Source organism: Terrapene carolina, unplaced genomic scaffold (assembly GCF_002925995.2).
Source record: "Terrapene carolina triunguis isolate 2854851 unplaced genomic scaffold, T_m_triunguis-2.0 Scaffold21, whole genome shotgun sequence".
Taxonomy (NCBI): domain Eukaryota; kingdom Metazoa; phylum Chordata; order Testudines; family Emydidae; genus Terrapene; species Terrapene triunguis.
Genome location: NW_020664372.1, coordinates 20863561 through 20883505, shown reverse-complemented (window position 1 = coordinate 20883505; position 19945 = coordinate 20863561). Strand labels below are relative to the sequence as shown.

Genomic DNA, 19945 nt, shown 5'->3' with positions numbered 1-19945 from the left:
TGTAAATGTTACAAGAGAAGATATTAAATGATATTATGGTATTAGAGAGGAACTTGTTTTTAGGGCTGAGATTATTTTTTCTAATGATTTGACTTTTTTGGTTTTTAAAAAATATTTTTAAACTGCAAATGCCTAAATTACTGTCTGTTAGCTACATTTACTAACTGAAATAAATAAGAACTTAATTATTAGTTTATTCTTTCTTTACAAAATAAACTGCCTCTTGAAGGCAGTAGGTGTCTGTGTCTTTTCCTGCAGCAGCAGTGCATGTTGCCTGGTTAGCGTAATGGCTCAGAACTTTAGAATCATAATAGTTCCCATTTGATCTTGTGCTAGGAGTGTGGAGTGTGGACTTTGAGGCCTAGTTTATACTAAAAAAGTTATTACCCACTGTTGACAGTGTTATCAATAGATTTAGCTGCTCATGTTTAACTGCAAATGTAAACCAGGACCAACCATACTCAGCATTGCTTCAGAAAGCCATTAAGACTACAGTTTTTAATAGGGTTGCCAGGCATCCGGTTTTCGGCGGTGTTAAAAGTCCGGTCAGCGGCACAGCGGGGGCCCGAGGTTAAGGCAGGCTCCCTGCCTGCCCTAACTCTGCATGGCTCCTGGAAGCGTCTGCCAGGTCCTTGTGTGTGCCCTGAGTGCTAGCTCCGGAGCTCCCATTGGCCGGGATCTGCAACCAATGGGAGCTGCGGGGGCTGGCGACTGGGGGTGCGGGGGCAGCACGCAGAGCCTCCCTGGCCACCCATGTGCCTAGGGGTGGCAGGGACCTGGTGGCCGCTTCCTGGGAGCCACGATAATTGTCACAAGGACCCCAAACCCACTCCTGCCCCCCAACCCCCTGTAGTAGCCCGCAGTCCCTTCCTGTACCCAAACTCCCTCCCAGAACCCGTACCCCCCTGCCCCAGCCCTGAGTCCCCTCCTGCACCCCAAAACCCTCATCCCTGGCCCCACCCCAGAGCCTGCACCCCCAGCTGGAGTCCTCACCCCCCTGCACTCCAACCCCCTGCCCCAGCCTGGAGCCCTCTCCGTAACCTGAATCCCTCATTTCTGATCCCACCTGTACCCCGCACCCTCAGCCAACAGCCCATACCCCTCTGTACTCTAACCCCCTGCCACAGCCCGGTGAAAGTGAGAGAGGGTGGGGGAGAGTGAGTGATGGAGGGAAGGGGGATGAAGCAAGCAGGGGAAGGGCCTCAGAGAATGGGCGGGTTAGGGGCAGGGCCTCAGGAGACGGAGCGGGGCAGGGGTGTTCGGTTTTGTGCCATTAGAAAGTTGGCAACCCTAGTTTTTAAGCATGGTTTTCTGAAACGGTGCTAAACATGGTTGCTTCTGGTCTACACATGCAGTCTTACTATGTACAGCGAAGTCCACTTCTAACACTTTTTGTCAGACTGGGTGTCAGGAACCATTGGGCTGAGTTCCCTCACTTGAGCCAGGAGCTAGCAGGTTCAAACTTGAGGCCAGTTAATGAGCCCAGCTGGGCTGCAGCAGGATCGTCTGATTGGCTGAAAGGAGCCCATTGTCCTTCATGTAAGTTCAGCACCAGGAGCAGGCCGCTGGCTGCTCAACATCAGCATCTGCAACTATGATTAAGGCTGCGAGTCTGTCACAGAGGCCACAGATGTCGTGGATTCCATGACTTTCCGTGACCTCCATGATTACTGCACCAGCCGCTGCTGGGGCAGTCTAGGGCCACTGCGCCCCCACAGCAGCAGCAGAGTTTTGGTGTGGGAGGGGGCAGGGAATTGGGTCACGGAGTGGGGTGAGGCGGGCTCTGGGCAACGCTTCCCTGTGGGTCTCCCTGGAAGCGGCGACATCCTTCTTGCTCAGCTGCTAGGTGGAGGCATGGCCAGGCAGCGCACGCTGCCTCCGCCCAGAGCACTGGCTTCACAGCTCCCATTCGCCGGGAACCGCGGCCAGTGGGAGCTGTGGGGATAGTGCCTGCAGGCAGAGGCAGCGCGCAGAGCTGCCTAGCCACACCTCTACCTAGCAGCTGAGTGAGAGGGATGTCGCTGCTTCTGGGGAGATGCCCAGGTAAGCGCCGCCCAGAGCCCGCCTCACCGCATCCCGTGCCCCAATCCCCTGCCCCCTCCCACACCCAAACTCTGTTGCTGCTGTGGGGGAGGCACTGAGCCAGGTAGGGAGACTGCTGGCCCCAACAACCCCCTCCTCCAGCAGCAGTGGGGTCCCAGGCCACCTGCCGCTGCCCGCTCCCCCAGCATCCAGGTCGCCCCCCCCCTCCCCCCCCCCCCCCAATTTTTAGTCAGGGGTATATAGTAATATGTCATGGACAGGTCATGGGCCGTGAATTTTTGTTTACTGCCTATGACCTGTCTGTGACTTTTACTAAATATAACCATGACTAAAACGTAGCCTTAACTATGATGGCTCATGTGTCTGCCTTGTACCCAGCCTTGCTCCTGATTTGTTCCTTTCCGGTTCGAGTCTGCTCTAGCCCTGTTCCAGCCCTGTTCCATTGCCCAGCTTCTGACTCTGACCCTTGGCTCTGGTTATTGACTCCTGGCTCTGGCTCTGTCCCTTGGCTTAATTCCTGGTTCCAGCTTTGGTCCATGGCTCTGGCTCCCGGCTCCTGAACCCAGCTCTGTCCAGTAGGTCAGACTGCCCAAGTCCTGGTCCTGACACTGGATAGCTTTTGTAGAGTAGACAAGGCCTAAGAATGGCAGTGAAAGAGAATAATAATAACTTACTTTAATTACATGCATTTGTCTCTTCTGATCTGGAAAAATTTAGGATGGGAAGGGAAAATAGTGTTGCAAGTGAGGTGAGGATGAAGGTGCACTATTTAGTAAGTGGAATTTGGCATGGTGCCGCGTTTAAAACCAATGCTATAAGTCTCTTATGTTCATGGTTCAAATTCACACTTTTCTTTAAAAAAAAAAAAAAAAAATAGAACCCAGTATTATTTGATTATCCACAATGGTTACCATTTGATCAAACTGAGGAAAAGCCATTTTAAGAAGCAAAGCTGTTGGTTGTACTATCTAACACATATATATAATAATTGAAAAAGTAAACACTTTTCTAATGCTTCAACACAGACCCAGGGTTTGACCCACGCCCTCAAAACTGCAGACTTAATGGAAGATGACTTAGTAAGTGCTCCTGTCTCTAGCACCCAGACACCCAGCTCCCAATGGGATCCAAACCCCTAATAAATCTGTTTTACTCTTATACAGGGTAAACTCATAAATTGTCCGCCATCTATGACACTGATAGAGAGATATGCATAGCTGTTTGCTCCCTCAGCTATTAATTAGTTACTCTAGATTAATTAATAAACAAAAGTGATTTTATTAAATATAAAAAGTAGGATTTAAGTGGTTCCAATTAATAACAGACAGAACAAAGTAAGTTACCAAGCAAAATAAAACAAAACACGCAACTCTAAGCCTAATACATTAAGATACTGATTACAGATAAAATATCACCCTCAGAGATGTTACAATAAGCTTCTTCCACAGACTGGACTCCTTCCTAGTATGGGCCCAATCCTTTCCCCTGCTACAGTTCTTGTTAGCTCCAGCTCAGGTGGTAACTAGGGGATTTCTCATGACTGGAACCTCCTTTGATCTGTTCCACCCCTTATATAGCTTTGACACAAGGTGGGAATCTTTTGTCTCTCTGGGTCCCCACCTCTCCTTCTAAATGGAAAAGCACCAGGTTTAAGATGGATTCCAGTACCAAGTGACATGGTCACATGTCCTGTGAAACCCCAAGCCTTCATTCTTCCTGGCCTCACTCCCAGGAAGGCTTGCAAGTAAACAGAGCCATTTACAACCAGTTGTCCTAGTTGATGGGAGCCATCAAGATTCCAAACCACCGTTAATGGCCCACACTGCATAATTACAACAGTGTGTGTGTATGTGTGTATATATATATATCAGAGTTATATTTCATATTTCTAGTTTCAGATACAAGAATGATACATTTATACAAATAGGATGAACACACTCAGTAGATTATAAGCTTTGTAATAATACCTTACAAGAGACCTTTTGCATGAAGCATATTCCAGTTACATTATATTCACACTCATTAGCATATTTTCATAAAATCGTATGGAGTGCAACGTCACAGTAATTTTCTTGTTTTGTGTTTTATGTGTGTTCCTTGTGTTCAGCCACAAATGACACAACGGAAGAGGAAGATGATGAGGAAGGTGAAGTCCAGGGATTTCTCTTTGGCAAATTAAAGTGAGTTGACTTCATTTACAATTAAACTTCTTCGTTTGTAAAATAGCTGTTTTTTGAGCTTAAAACAAAAGTTCAGACATATGATATGAAAGTCTGTCATGGCAATGAGTTGACTCAACATTGGCTAATTTTTGTGTGTTTGTGTACTTCACTGTTTAACAGTATTTTTCAGTTATTCTTTGAGTGCTTGCTCATGTCGATTCCATTGTAGGTGTGCACACGCTCACATGCGCGGCTGGTGGAGACTTTTGCCTTGGCAATACCCGTAGGGCCAGCTGTGGTGCCCTCTGGAGTGCCGTGCTCATGGCACGGTATATCAGGTGCCGCTGGCCCTGCGCCCTCTCAGTTCCTTCTTACCGCCCATGGTGGTCAGTTGGAGCAACTCTGTCCCTTGCTTTGCAAGTGGTCAGCAGTTTTTTGTCTAGTTTAGCCTTGCGGTTTACTTGTAAATAGTTCAAATCATTGTTAATTAGTGGCTAAGTACCTGTTAAGTGTTTAGTTTGATCGTGTCCTAGCAGGGACTTTGCCCCCAGGAGGACATGCCCCGCTCTCTGGGTTTCAAGCCCTGCTCATTGTGTAACAGGCCTATGCCTGTTAGTCACCTGCACGAGAGTTGTCTCAGTGCCTCTGGGAAACCCATATAAAGGAGTGTTGTCATCCAGAACTTTCATCCTCTGGGACACAGAGAGCGCAACATGCGCCTCAGGGCACTCCTGATGCAGGCTGCCTTGTGCCTAGCTCCAGAGATGGAGCAGCCCGATCCAGCACCCAGCTCTTCAACTTCAGTGCATCGCACACCTCCAGCACCAGGGTCCTCCCGGCACCAATCCCCGCCGCCGGTACCGAAGAAAAGGACTAAGAAGGCGGCATCGGCCAAGCCTGACCAAGGAGCTTTGGGCAAAGGACCCTGCTCGGGCCTCACGCCCACTAAAGGATCCGCTAAAGAACTCAGCTGTGGGGAGTTCTTCCCCTCATAAATACCCCCCACCGACTCCAGGGAGCGGTAAGAGGCCTAGGCCAATGTCTCAGCCGACCCCCTCCGAGGGCCCGGTGCCAAGAGAACTGAAAGCACCTCCACCGCATCCGATACCGCGTGCGGCAAAGGAACCAGCTATGGCTTCCCGTGAGAGTAAGCCCACTGGCAAGGCCTCGCACATGTTAGGAGAGCGCCAATGGTCTCCGGAGCCAAGACAGAGCCGTAGGTCGCCATGTTCTTGGTCTGCGTGCCAGCCCAGGTCTCCAGCTTGTCATTACAAGCCGTTGGCACTGTGCTCCCGACCCCCCTCGTCATGCTGAGGCTTGCCCAGGTGTCGTCAATATCCCCAGCACCAGTCCTCATCCCACCATCGGTCGCCGTTGCCAAGACCTCAAGGGCGCTCCCCGACTCGATGCCGCCTCCCCTACCCCCAGCACTGGTCGGACTGTTCCCGGCACCAGTCTCCGGCGGTGATGGTGAGCCCTCAGACTCAAGCCTCCACAGCCCCACCCTGGTCGCCGGAGGTGGACAACTTTTCAGGCTTGGAGGTACAATTAAGCCCCTCGCCCAGACAACGTGATTGAGCTCTGGAGGGCGCGTGACAGACAGACCGCCAGCGATGCCACGGTACCTGCGGCACTCGCGTCCGTGTAGGACGTCCCAGAGACCGCCTTGGGTGAGGAGCCGGTTACCCACCCTAAGGCCGCCCTCCCCGGTGGGTGAGTACACCTCTGGACCTTCACCGGTTGTCCAGTCATCCTCCTCCTCCCCGCATGAGGCGGTGGCAGGGCCTTCTAGAGCAAGCCCACTGGACGATTTCCATGAGCATCAGGCATTGTTCCACATGGTGGCGACTAACTTGGGCCTCAAGCCTGAGGAAATGAAGGAACAGACGGAACCATTATTTAATGTGCTCTCTGCGTCCGCCTCAACCCGGGTCACTCTCCCAGTACACAAAAGGGTCTTGAACATTGCCAAAACCATCTGGCAAACCCCGTCCTCCATCCCCCCCCCACCTCAAAAAGGGTTGAAAAGAAGTACTTTGTTCCCGCGAAAGAGTACAAATACATATACACTTATGTGCCACTGGTTTTGTTGGTTGTGTCGGCAGCCGACAAACCGGCCCAACAGTTCTACCCTTAAGAACAAAGAGGTAAAGAGACTGGATTTGTTCGGTCGAAAGATTTATTCTATGGCCTGCCTCCAGTTTTGGGTGGCAAACCACCAGGCCCTCCTTGGCCGCTATAATTTTAACTTGTGGAACTCTCTCTGCAAGTTTAAGGACTCCATGTCCCAGGAGGCAGCCCAGGAGTTCGCGACCCTGGTGGACGAAGGGACCGCTGGCCTGTCCCAGGAGATTCAGGCCTCGATTCAGGACCTTCTATTTGACAGGGTCGGCCTGTTCTCCGACCGAATGGATGTGCGTCTGAACAGCCTAAAGGATATGAGGGAGACCCTCTGCTCCTTGGGGGATGCATACACCACGGTCATCCAGGCAGCCGTTCTGGCCTCCTTTGCCACCTAGGCAGTGGCAGCCTCGGCATGGGCCTATGAGAAAAAGGGATACTGAGTTTAACCACCGCAGCCCTTAGTTGTCCTGATCTCCTGCGCAGGCTGGCCCGGCGAAACACCACAGGACCATAAGTGTTCATTTTGAGGGTGCGCTCAGGAGCGATGCACCAGCCAACTGCCCAGATCCGTCCCACCCCTTCCTCGACTGCCTGTTCCCTTATCGTTTGGCCTGGTCATGGGTTAGCTCAGACCGTTGGGTCCTGGACATAGTGGCTCGAGGCTACACCCTGCAATTTGTGGCCTCCCCTCCTTCCCGCCCCCCACTTCCCTGTCCCTCTTCAGGGACCCTTCTCACAAGCAGCTCCTCGTTCAGGAGGTCGAGAACCTCCTACGTCTGGGGACTGTGGAGGAGGTTCCTCGGGATATGCAAGGAAGAGGATTCTATTCCTGCTACTTCCTAATCCTGAGAGCAAAAGAGCTCAGACCCATCCTGGACCTGCGGGGCCTCAAGAAGTCTCTCGTGAAGTTGAAGTTCTGCATGGTATCCCTGGCCTCCACCATCCCTTCCCTGGATCTGGGGCGCTGGTATGCCGCTTTCGATTTAAAAGATGCTTACTTTCATGTCTCTATCTTCCTGGGGCACAGACAGTTCCTGCGCTTTATATGGCAGGGTGCAACTTCCAGTTTATAGTGCTGCCCTTTGGCCTGTCCTCGGCCCCCAGGGTATTCACGAAGTGCGTGGCGCCTGAGGCGTCGAGGGGTTCAGATTTTCCTGTATCTCGACGATTGGCTCATCAAGGGCAAGTCTCCGGAGCACGTCCAAAGGAGCCTCAACCCGGTGCGCTCCACCTGCAGCGATCTGGTCTCATAATAAACACTGAAAAATCCACGTTAAAGCTGGTTCAATGCATAGAGTTCACTGGTGCGGTTCTCGACTCCATGCGCGCTAGGGCCTTCCTGCCGGAAGCACGCTTTCAAGCCATGTTGGACTTGATCAGCCACATCCAAAACCAACCGCTCACCACGGCCCACACTTGCCTGCGACTGTTGGGCTGCATGGCCACGTGCATCTATGTGGTAAGCCCGGCTTTATCTGAGGCCCCTGCAAGTGTGACTGGCCGCGGTGTACATTCTCAGCAGGCACCCCCTGGACCCAGCGTTCTTGGTGCTAAGCCAAGTCCTCTTGTCTCTGGACTGGTGGCGGGATCCAAAGTTGCTGCTGCAGGGAGTCCCTTTCGCAAGCCCCTCGCTCACCTTGGTCTCGGACGCGTCAGACCTGGGCTGAGGAGCCCATCTGGCCGAGCTCAACACCCAGGGCCATTGGCTGCAACACGACCAGGCCCTTCGAATCAATGTCAGAGAGCTCAGAGCGGTTTGCCGGGCATGCCAAGCTTTCTTGCCCCACCTGAAAGGCAGGGCGGTGCAAGTCCTGACAGACAATACTGCCACGATGTACTACATCAACAGGCAGAACGAAGCCAGGTCTTCGGCCCTTTGTCAGGAAGCTCTCAGCCTCTGGGACTTTTCTGTGCGGTACGACATTCATTTGGTGGTCACCCATCCTCAGAAGCCCAGTCCGAGGGTCCCTAGAAGGCCCCCTTGCAAAGGAGGGGGTAACTCTCAGGAACTACAGGCTTGAGTTCCCTCAGCTGAGCCTGGAGCTAGCCAGCTCAGTCTTCAGGCTGGTTAATAACCCTAGCTGGGCTGAGGCAGAATCACCTGATTGGCTGGCCTGCCCAGTTGGTTGCCAAGGAGCCAACAGTTCTTCATTTAATAGCAGCAGCAGTGGCAGGTTGCCAGCTGCTCAATGCTTATGCAACGGTGATCTCTCCTGTGCCTGCCTTGTTCCCAGCATCATTCCTAGCCTTGCTCCTGCCTCATTCCCACACTTGCTCCACACCTGCTCCTTCCTTGTTCCCATCCATCTCCTGTCTGCTCCAGCCTTGCTCCCTTGCCTGGCTTCTGACTCTGGCTCTGATCCTTGACTTGTCTCCTGGTTCTGACCCTTGACTCTGACTCCTGGTTCTTTTTATTGGCTCTAACCACTAGGCTAGTCTCCCACTCTGACCACTAGGTCAGACTGCTTGTGTCCCCCATCCATGATGCCTATCCCCACATTTTTTTAGTTTCTATTCTATTTTTCTCATAAACATGTCTCTCAATTTGAACTACAAATATAAGATCAAATCGCTTCTTGGCCTGACTTGTTAACTACTGATAGACTCCCAACTTCTGTCCCATTTCATCTCCCTGTGAAATTTTGGGAAAATATAAGTTAACAGCATTGCATAGCCCAACTGCACGTTATGGCCATATGAGCCATTCTGTAGATGATATTCATTCATGTTTGAGGACTGAGAGTTGGTATTTCTCTGAAGATATCCATTTTAATAGATTCCTGTTCTCAGGTCAATGGATCTGTGCTGAGTCTTGGCAGAAACTCTTATACCTCAAAGTTGCAATCTGTTGGTCCCCGTAAGTGATTGAGGGAGTCTTATCCTGCTCTGCTATTGTACTGGGGCTGCCGTAATCCTCCATTGGTCGATTCATTTGCTGATGTGGTCAGTAAAGATACTCTCCTGAAACACTAATGTGCTAATCAGCAGTGCTCCTCCTGGCTTTGTGTGATTATGATGGGGGTGTTCACTCCACACCAGCAGTAGAAGGGGTTAATGAGGCTGAGGGAGAGGCCAGTTAACCAGATAGGCCACAGCTGAGGCGAATTAGTAAATCCTGAATAATGATAGAATCCAGTTAGGAAGGAATAGGTGGGGCTAGGGTAAAGCCAGGAAGCTGGTAGTAGAAGGGGGGCTGCAGTGAGGGAGCCTGTAGCCACTTTCTGGACAGTAGAGAAGAAAAGAAGAGAAAGTAGGTGGAGAGGGTATAGGAAAAGGCTCAGGGAAAAGGTGGCAAGGTTTAAGATTGTTCAGACCTTGGCTGCTGGTTAGAGGGCCCCTGAGCTGGAACCCAGAGTAAAGGGTGGGCCTGGGTTACCCATCAGCCACTGGGGAACTGGTATGGATTGGAAAGTGGGGGAAAGACTGTCTTCTTTTAAGAAGAGACTCTCTGATACCTCAGAATGGGGGAGAACACACAGTGACCTGGCCGGAGGGCCCAGCCATAAAGATACAGCACCTTGAGTCACAGAGAGTAAGAGAGAGCAGCGGCTGGGTATGCAGTGAGCAGTAGAAAGGGGTGACAGACGAGAGGAGAACTAATCCCTAGATGCGGCCACAAGGAGGCACCTTAGTGGTGAGTGGCCTTCAAGACAGTGGTGTATCTTGGCATTGTCTTCTGCTTATATAGTATCCTTTTGTTCTCCAGTGTCATTCCTCATTTATTTTTTTAACAAAGTGTAATCTTGTTTATAATGATCCTCAGTGAGGTCTCAATCTTATAAATGTTCAGAGCTGCTGATGTTGTCTACACCCATGGAGTTCTGAGCCCCATGGTTTGCTGTCTTGCTCAGGGTAGTGTGACAGACCCAGACCAGTGGGGTACAGGAGTCTGGTAGAGGGCAAATATACTGGTCACTGGATGAGTAGTTTTCTGTTCCCTGAGTGACCAGAGAAGGGGCTGCACTAGAGTAATCAGGAACCTGCTAGAACCAGTTAAGGCAGGCAGGCTAATTAGGACACCTGGAGCCAATTAAGAAGAAGCTGCTAGAATCAATTAAGGCAGGCTAATCAGGGCACCTGGGTTTTAAAAGGAGCTCACTTCAGTTTGTGGTGTGAGTGTGAGGAGCTGAGAGCAAGAGGCGCAAGGAGCTGAGAGTGAGAGGGTATGCTGCTGGAGGACTGAGGAGCACAAGCGTTATCAGACACCAGGAGGAAGGTCCTGTGGTGAGAATAAGGAAGGTGTTTGGAGGAGGCCATGGGGAAGTAACCCAGGGAGTTGTAGCTGTCATGCAGCTGTTACAGGAGGCACTCTAGACAGTTGCAGTCCACAGGGCCCTGGGCTGGAACCCAGAGTAGAGGGCGGGCCCGGGTTCCCCCCAAACCTCCCCATTGACCTGGACTGTGGGTTCTTCCAGAGGGGAAGGTCTCTGGGTTGTTCCCCAACCCACATGGTGAATCTCTGAGGCAAGAAAATCCGCCAATAAGCGCAGGACCCACCGAGATTGAGTAGTCAGATTGTTACACCAGTGCATGTGGAAGACCCTGGTTCGGACCTGTTTGTGTCCAACCAGTAGAAGAAATGCCACAGATTCTGCTCTCTGTTGGGCACGTTTCTGATCCTATGGTCACCGGCAATCATGTATGTCTACCCTCCAATGCCTTGGAAACTGAGAATCCTCAGGAAGATCAGGCAAGATGCAGCCCTAATGATAATGATATCCTCATCATGGCCCAAGCTGGTTTGGTTCTCTGACCTTCTTAACCTGTGTAGTGGAAAAATTGCTAAGGCTTAAATTTGTTTGGCTCGGGCCTGAACTTTGGTTCAGACCTGAGCATTCGTCAAGTTAAGTGGAAGAAGGCGGTTTTGGAGAAATGGGATTTTTGAAGGCAGGGTGAAGGAAAAGTACAAAAGCAGAACTATCTATAATCACAAGGCTTGTGATTCATAACTGCCCACTGTTAGTTTTAGGGGAAGCTTGTAACCGCAAAGCGCAAACTGAGAATAACAGGAAAGCTTGCTATGCTATAGTCCCTTTTATGCAAAATGTATTCCAAATATGGCAATAATGTTGATAAGAAAGTATGTATTACTAATTGTGGTTTTTTGCTATATAAGCTATTCAAAAATCTGTATTCATGGGGAAAACTGCCAGTTCACTGGTACTCCCCGTTGCATGCTCGAGAATAAAGGGACCTCAGGCGATTCTGATCCAAACACAACGCGTAGTCTTTTTTTCCCCACGACAATTTGGGATCTCGTCCGGGATCCACAGAAGACTCTCCCAGACCGGAGGACCGTGGGCAATCTCCCACCAGAGCCCATCTGAAAGAAAAGAGATCTTTTGAAATCTCTATCATGGGTTTCTGGTGGAGGATCTGCCCGTAGGCTCAGGGTTGGGTGAGTGGTATGCTGGATCTGAACCTTTTGCTGACAGACACGCCTGACGACCTTCTGTTTTGTCTTCTTCTGTTTACTTTGTTTTGTCTGATTCTGGTTCTGGTTCCCCGGGAAGAGCCACTAGGTGGCTATGTGGGTTGCGGATAGACCTCAGTTTTTGTGTGCCAGTGTGAAAGTGAAGCTCACTAGACCGGTGTGAGTGAGGGTCGCAGGAAGACGCCCCGAGTCCTCTGCGAAGTCCTGAGGGGCTCGTGACCAGAGGTGCCTCGAACGCAAGCCCTCCGGCCCCGCCTTAGTGGGTCATAGAGGACCCTGACCAGGATAAGGACCTTCTGCATGGCATGACTGGCGAGGGGCCTGTGCAGGTCTAGGAGTGTGTGACCCCATCCCTTACCATCTGTGAATGGTCTGGCTTCCTCACCCTCTTTCCCTCTGGTTCCCCTCCTCCGCCAGTAAAAGGCGGCCTGAAGAGCCACTGACTAGGCCAAAAAAACCCACCAAAAGCAACAGAGCAAGGGCCGCTGTTCTCTTTGAGACTAGCCGACACTCTTTGCTGGACGGGGGTGAAGGCAGTTGTGGATGCACCTAAACAAACCTTTCTTGTATGAAAGACCTGTGTGAACGTGTCGGGTTCTGGGGTGGTGGGCTCAACGGGAGCACCACCCCGTCAGGAAAGTCAGGATACTGGAAGGCCGAAGACTCTAAAGTGATCTTCGTCTCACCGGGAAATCTGTAAACAAGGGGGGCGGTGTGGGAATCACTGTCTCGCCAAAAGGGCACACCTGGTTCTGGTTCAGTTTGTTTTGTCTGTCTGTGTCTGTTTGTGTATATATTATCTATATGTTATGGGGGCCGGTGGGTCGAAGGGAATGATCATCCCACCAAAAGGCACACCCGCGTTCTATATGTATACCAGTTATAGTCCTTTTACTTGTAAGTTCCTAAATAAATGGAATTGGTATACCAGGGATGACCCAGAACTACAGTTTCCCCTGGAGGGGAGCTTTGACCTTGATAGGATTGTGCACCTGAGAGGTGCACTTGTAGCTAATAAAGTTGGTCAAGACCAGTTCGATGCCTATTTCGATTGGTACGGGGAAACTGAAAAACAGCGCCATGAATCTCAGGTGAGGAGTCTTAGAGACTCCCAAGAAAAACTTAAAACCCAATTAAAGGAGACAAAAGAAAAATTGACAATAGGCCACGGTCCCGCTGGTCAGCAAGCCCCCCTCTACCCTTCTATGCCCCAACTACCCTGTAGGGCTGCCCCTTCTGCCCCGTCCACGGATCTCATAGATCTTTTTGTAGAAAGCCGACAATGGCCTCTCCCTCCACCACCCGCTGAAAGGGCTGCAGAGGAGGCTGGCCGACTAGGGGAACGGCCCCCGGATTATCCAGCTGATCCTGAGGCTGCCCGGGGGTCCGGACCCCAGCCCTCTCCTACAGCCTCAGCTGTGTCGGCCCCAACCCAGACCTCGCTATTCCAAGGGTCAACATCCACACCCTCGCCATCTTCTTCCTTGACTGCAGGTTCCCCAGAGGTTCGGTCAGTCCCCATTGATGATTGGTCTAGGCAGGCGGAAGGGTTAATAGCAGAGTTAACTGAATGCTCAGATTCAGAGTTAAGAGACTTGTCTGACCATTTTGAAATTATAAAGGAACTCGTAAAGTTACCCGAGTTTAAAAATTCGCCACCACCGAAACACAGTAGATTTCAGGGGACCCTTAAGAGGATACAGGAGGCTTTAAAAAAACCCGGAGGAGAACCTTCTTCTTCCCCTTCGCCAACTCCCAGGGGTAGGCCACCAGGGTGAAGGAACTACGGTGATTGTACATGCACCATGGGCTCCTTCGGATTTGTATAACCTAGTCGATAAATTTCCCAAAATAAGAGAAGATCCCGTTAAATTTCAGGAGCAACTAAAGATGGTTATCCGGTGTTATAATCTCACCAGGGCAGACATAAACCAACTCCTGAGAGCAATGTCTTTATTACCCGGAGAAACATTAAACCGCCTTTTCCACGAGGCTGGTTGGCCTACAGATCCCGATGTTGGCATGAATCTCAGTCCAACCGATTTAGATACACATCGTAACAATCTGATAAATGCAGTCCTCGCTGTATGCCCACCAAAAACGGACTGGACCAAAATTAATGGCTGTAGACAGAATAAAGGGGAAAATTCTGCTGATTATATGCAGCATATCAAAGAAGTGTTTGAAAGGCATTCTGGTATAAAGAATGCAGAAAAAAATGCCGAACAAGCAATGGTAGCTGCCTTTGTTCAAGGACTCCTTCCAAAACTAGGGGACCAACTAAAAGTGAACATGGTAGACTGGGAGGGAAAGACCCTGACCGAGATTTTGGCGGTAGCCCAACATTATTACCGCCAATTAGAGAAAAAGAAGGATGATACTGAGACCAAGTTAATGGTCCTCCAGATTCACAATATACAAGAAACCTATAATGGCCGTAAGCGGCGGGGAAGAGGAGGAAAATCTAACCAAGGTCCCACCCGAACTCCTTTCCAAAACTTAAGTAGTACAGCATGCCAATATTGTAAACAGGAAGGACACTGGAAATATGCATGCTCCAATCGTATTAATCAACCTGTTTACCCCGCTGCTCCACCGCCAGCCCCCTTTCCCCAAAAGTGCTAGGATAGCCAGGAGACCGGTAACATCATTGCTTCACTTGTATCCTTGGACCAATCTGGACCATATGTAACTTGTGTTATAGATGGTATGCCCACCCTCTTCTTGGTGGATACGGGCTCTTCGCGATCTACTCTCCGCACCAGTGACTTCCCCTCTCTCCCTCTAACGTCTGAAATTGTAAATGCAGTAGGGGTAGGCAACACTCCCATTCCCTATCCTGTCTCTTCACCTCTGTCTGTCTCTATCGATCCTCTATCAGACCATCATGCCTTCCTCCTCAGTCCTTGTTCGCCTGTTAAGCTTTTGGGAAAGGATTTGCTGTGTAAATTAAACTGTACCATCTATTGCTCCCCGGATGGGGTATATTTGGATGTTCCCGGGCCACAATGAGGTTCTGGGGGTCTTACAGGAAGACACTTCAAATGGGGGATTGGACCCCCGCCCTTCCTCGTTGCAACAGGAATTGCTGGCTAAAGTTTCCCCCCTCAGACCACGCTAACCAGGTCGGGCGCATTGGGACTGCCCAACCTGTTAAGATCCATCTAAACCCAGCAAAGCCTCTTCCCAGGGTTCAGCAGTATTCTCTTTCAAAGCAAGCCGAAGAAGGAATTCGGCCAGTAATTGACTCCTTGATTCAACAAGGGGTTGTGATACCGACAACCAGTGAATGTAACACCCCCATTCTACCGGTCAAGAAACCGGGCAAGGAGACTTGGCGCTTTGTCCAAGATCTCCGTGCTGTCAATGCAGCCGTTCCTGTTTTCCCCATTGTCCCTAATCCTGCGACCATTATCTCCTCTATTCCCTCTTCCGCCACTTATTTTACTGTTGTTGATCTTTGTTCAGCTTTCTTTTCTATCCCTATACATGAAGATAGTCAGTATTTGTTTGCTTTCACCTATCAAGGGCTCCAATATACTTGGACCAGGCTGCACCCTGCGTTTTTGGATAAGTACCATCAGCATGTACTGCCCTCCCTAATTGGCTTCCAGATAATGAATACCAAAAGCTCCAAAACCTCCTCACTGCCTCAAGCATTCCTTCCACTGTTGCCCCCATCCCTGTGGTTTACCCAAACACCAATAGGCCTGTGTATTCTACCGAAATCCACTGGCCAAGACCCTCCCATCTCAGTGACCTGTTAGAGTTTTGTTGAAGAAATTTATTTTTTTCCGTTCAAAATAGGTCTTATGAACGAACCATCGATGGAAAACAGATGGAATGGTGGAAATAGAAATGTTTGACATTACTACCAATGAGCCCCAGAAATCGGAACTTAAAATTATTGGATTTTATAGAGGGGTAGATATGATGGCCATTCCCGGAATTTGTAAAACAGTAATTGGGAAGGGTCTCTATTGTTGTTTAATCACCCAACTAGTAGATGGTCAAAAATATACCCAAAGACTCTGTTCTGTCACTAGGAATTTTACCTGTACTCAAATAATCCCTGTGACCACTAATGTGACCTGAATCCTGTTGCAATATGCCCCTTCCTATGCTCTTAATGTCAATGCCTCATGAAAATATATAAAGGTAACAGACCAGCAAATGTGGTATAAAACAATCCTGAGAAGACATGAGTTAGGATATTGATGGACTATAATTAATGCCACATTGGGGACCATCAGGTTCATGCTGCCCTTATCTAGTTTTCAGGTCACCGCTATATATTAAAATTGCTCAAAAGGGGCTGCCCTCAAAGTAGCTCAACAAAAGGCTTGGGTTTCTTCTAAAAAGAAAAGAGATTTAACTGAACATCTATGGGATGGGGCCAATAGTGTAGCTGCAATTTGTAATATCCACAAAGATCAACAACATGAGGAAAAGTTAGGTCAATTGGAAAAGGCAACTGGTTTTATTACAGGAGCACAGCTAACTCAGGTTCAGGCCGGGGTTGGTGAATTGCATATCATTTCCGCCCTTAGCTCTATAACTCAGAGGTTGCTGACAAAAGTGGTACTGAACGTCACTGAGGCTGGGAAGGCATTGCAGTGGGACTTGGCATGCTCAGAAGTTCAGGATTTCTTGAATGACCAGCTGACGGGCATTTGGAATGATCTCGAGCACCAGGCCTGGCCCACTGCCCTTACAGATACCTCAGGAGTACCATCTAATCTGTGGCCATGGAGACATACTTGGAGGTTTTCCGGGTGGCGGTGTGTACAGTCACAGTGCTCCTTCCAAGCATACGGACTTGTTACCGAATCCTGCCGGGTCCATGGGGAGGATGCATATGGGATTGGGTGATTCACCGAGACATTTGGGAAATCAAGCCACCTGGTATGCCTAGCTGATTTATAGTCAGTGCTCCTGAAATAACACCCAATATTTGGATCAAGATAGGAAACCAATGGATGTTTTGGCCACTGGAACCCCCACAGCTTCAATGTGTACGTAAACTCAAACCAGGGGAAATTGTTACAGTCTACGACTGTTTGTTGGGAGGGCATGGGACAAGGAACTCTCCTACAAGGAGAGATGCTCTTCCAGGCTAATAACAGTTGTGTATGTGTTTCAGTCCATATCATACATGATGCCAATTTTAACCTCCCCACAACCGCAGGCAACCATGTTATCTACTGGCTTGCGGATAAAAAGTTGCAATCAACCCTCAGGTATCAAATGCCCTTTAACTGGACGACCTTAGTGCCTGACCGCTTCCGGAATCTGCTTTCATTGTTACCAGAGGTTCAAAAATTTTCTGATTTACAGGGACAAATTCACATCCTTGAAAATATATATCAGGTAGGAAAAGGTGCCTTTCAGACAGCCTATATAGACTGTCTTCTTTGTGTACTAGTCAAGATGTGCTGTGTGCAGTAATTAAAATTATGCGTGAACCCCACCGTATTGTTGCAATAGGTGGATTGACTGCTGTATTAGGATTGCTTGCTTTAGGATTGTGCCTCTGCTATTGCTGTTGTAAGGGATATTGCTGTGCTTGTAATTTTTCTGCTAGGCCCAATGCAAGGAAGCAGGTGGCATTAATTATTGTTAATGAAATTTATGATAAAAGTTGAGATGAGAAAAGGGAAAAGGAAGAGGAGGAAATTACAGAGCTCATGAATATGGAAGTTTAGGCCAAGATGATGCCGAATAGGCATCAAAGGGGGGATTATAGTGGAAAAATTGCTAAGGCCTAAACTTTGGTTGGCTCGGGCCTGAACTTTGGTTCAGACCTGAGCATTAGTCAAGTTAACTGGAAGAAGGGGGTTTTGGAGAAAGGGGATATTTAAGGCAGGGTGAAGGAAAAGTACAAAAGCAGATCTATAATCACAAGGCTTGTGATTCATAACTGCCCACTGTTAGTTTTAGGGGAAGCTTGTAACCGCAAAGCGCAAACTGAGAATAACAGGAAAGCTTGCTATGCTATAGTCCCTTTTTTGGAAAATGTATTCCAAATATGGCAATAATGTTGATAAGAAAGTATGTATTACTAATTGTGGTTTTTTGCTATATAAGCTATTCAAAAATCTGTATTAACGGGGAAAACTGCCAGTTCGCTGGTACCCCCGTGCATGCTCGAGAATAAAGGGGCCTCAGGCAATTCTGATCCAAACACAACGCGTGGTCATTTTTTTTCCCACAACACCTGTTAACATGGCCCCTAATCACGCTTCCAACATACCCAGTAGTGATGATGCAATTGAAGGGAGAGGTCCTACACCTGGACACATCTCTTCATTTCATAGATTGGGTGTTGGCTGGCTGACATCCACTGACGGATACTGCTCCTTAGCATTGAAAACATCCTAGCTTGCAGGAGAAAAGACTCTACCAGACCTACTTAAGCTGTTAAATAGAAGAGGTTCTCTCTCTAGGCATTGGAGAATTGTCTGTCTCCCTTGAAAGCACTGCTGGCTAGTATCCTGGAGTACTTAAAGTGTTTAGGCCTTTCCATAAGCTCCCTAAGAATGCACTTAGTGGCTATCTTTCCTCACTCTTCCCTTCTGAAAGGCCACATTGTCTTCTGTCATCTGACGGTGGCTAGATTTCTCAAGGGTCTACTTCATGTCTTACCACCAGTCAGAGACCCTCTGCCCTCCTGAGACCTCAAGGTTGTTTTAAAAAGTTTAATAGGATCTCCTTTTGAGCATTTGGTGACCTGCTCTTTGTACCACCTATCCATGAAAACCGTCTTGTTAGTAGCCATAACCTCAGACAGAAGGGTAGAAAATATTCAAGCCCTTACAGCGAGGCCACCTTATGTAGTATTCCACAGGAACAAAATTACTTTAGAACCTCACCAAGGTTCTTATTTAAAGTGGTTTCTGATTTTAATCTTAATCAGGTGATCTGCCTCACACTACTTGGGGAGAAGCTAAACTTCACACCCTGGATGTTGTCAGATCTCTGTCTTAGTGCTTGTCTACACCACTGCTCATTTGGTAACGAAAAGATTACCTAGTTTGTGTTAACATAGACCTATTTAAAGAGTTTTAGTTTGTGCCAGCAGCATCCACATGGTGGAGTTACAGCGCAGCATGCTACTACATGCTGCAGTTCACACTTTTAGTCTGAACTGTAGGGTTGTGTAGACATAGCCTTACTATCTAGACAGAACAGAGCCTTTGAGGAATTCTCTGAACTTGTTCCTAGCATTCTCGATCTCCACTCAATGATAGTGTCTAAATGGGTCACAGACTATATTAAAACATGCTAGGCAGTGACACATTTAAACCCCACTTGGGCAGGTTAGGACCAATTCCACTAGATCTCAGGGAGTCTCTACTTCTTCACTGTGATGTGTCCCAGTTTCAGAGATTTTTGAAGCAGCTACCTGGAACTCAGTTCACACCTTCACTCAGCACCACTCCTTGGTAGAGAGATCCAAATCCTACTTCATCAGATCTGTCCCATAGTCATTACTTCAGTAAACTCAGAATACTCACTTCCAGGACTTGAGTTCAATTCTTGTGAGTCATCAGAAGGGGAATACATGTGAGCAGTCACTCAGAGAAGAAAGAATGGTTACTTACCCCATGGTAATTGTGGTTCTTTGAGAAGTGGTTTCCACTTGGATTCCACGTTCTACTCTCCTTCCCCATCGCTTTGGAATCCTTGACAATCTGGATTCTTTTTTAGTGAAGGAACTGGAGAGCAGTTGTGTCTGCCCAGCCCTTTGTGTCCTTGGTTGTGGGGCTCTGGTGTGGCCCTAACAGACACTGCTATTCACAAGATTCTGATCTCAATCCATCAGGCACATGCACACCAGAAGTGGAATACATGTAAACAACACATCTTGAAGACCCACAGTTAGTGTGGGGTAAGTAACCATTTTTCCATCTGGGTTGTCAGTTGCCTTGAGATTTTTTTTTCTTTTTCTTGTATGGCTTTCTGGTTATGTTTAACATTGGCAGTCCAGACCTGACATGTCTGTTATCGTACAGAGCATGGCTGGTGTTTCATCTGGCCTCCAGTAGGAGAGAACAGGCAGAGGAGAGATTGCAGAGGTATGACAACCTGTCCTGACTCTGTAGTGGCAGTTTTGTACCAGAACTGACATACCTACTGCAGATTGACAGCCAGTGCAATAATAGTGAGGGGATCTTCATAC

At 48.8% G+C, this 19945-nt stretch overlaps 1 protein-coding gene across 1 annotated transcript in view; it reads left to right on the top strand.

The window, feature by feature from the left end:
- The window catches only part of UGGT2 (UDP-glucose glycoprotein glucosyltransferase 2), a 277888-nt gene that overhangs the window by 29545 nt on the left and 228398 nt on the right, over positions 1-19945 (top strand). Inside the window, exon 7 of the mRNA XM_026663613.2 lies at positions 4151-4223. Coding sequence (XP_026519398.1) covers positions 4151-4223 — 73 coding nt within the window. The remainder of the gene's footprint in view (positions 1-4150; positions 4224-19945) is intronic.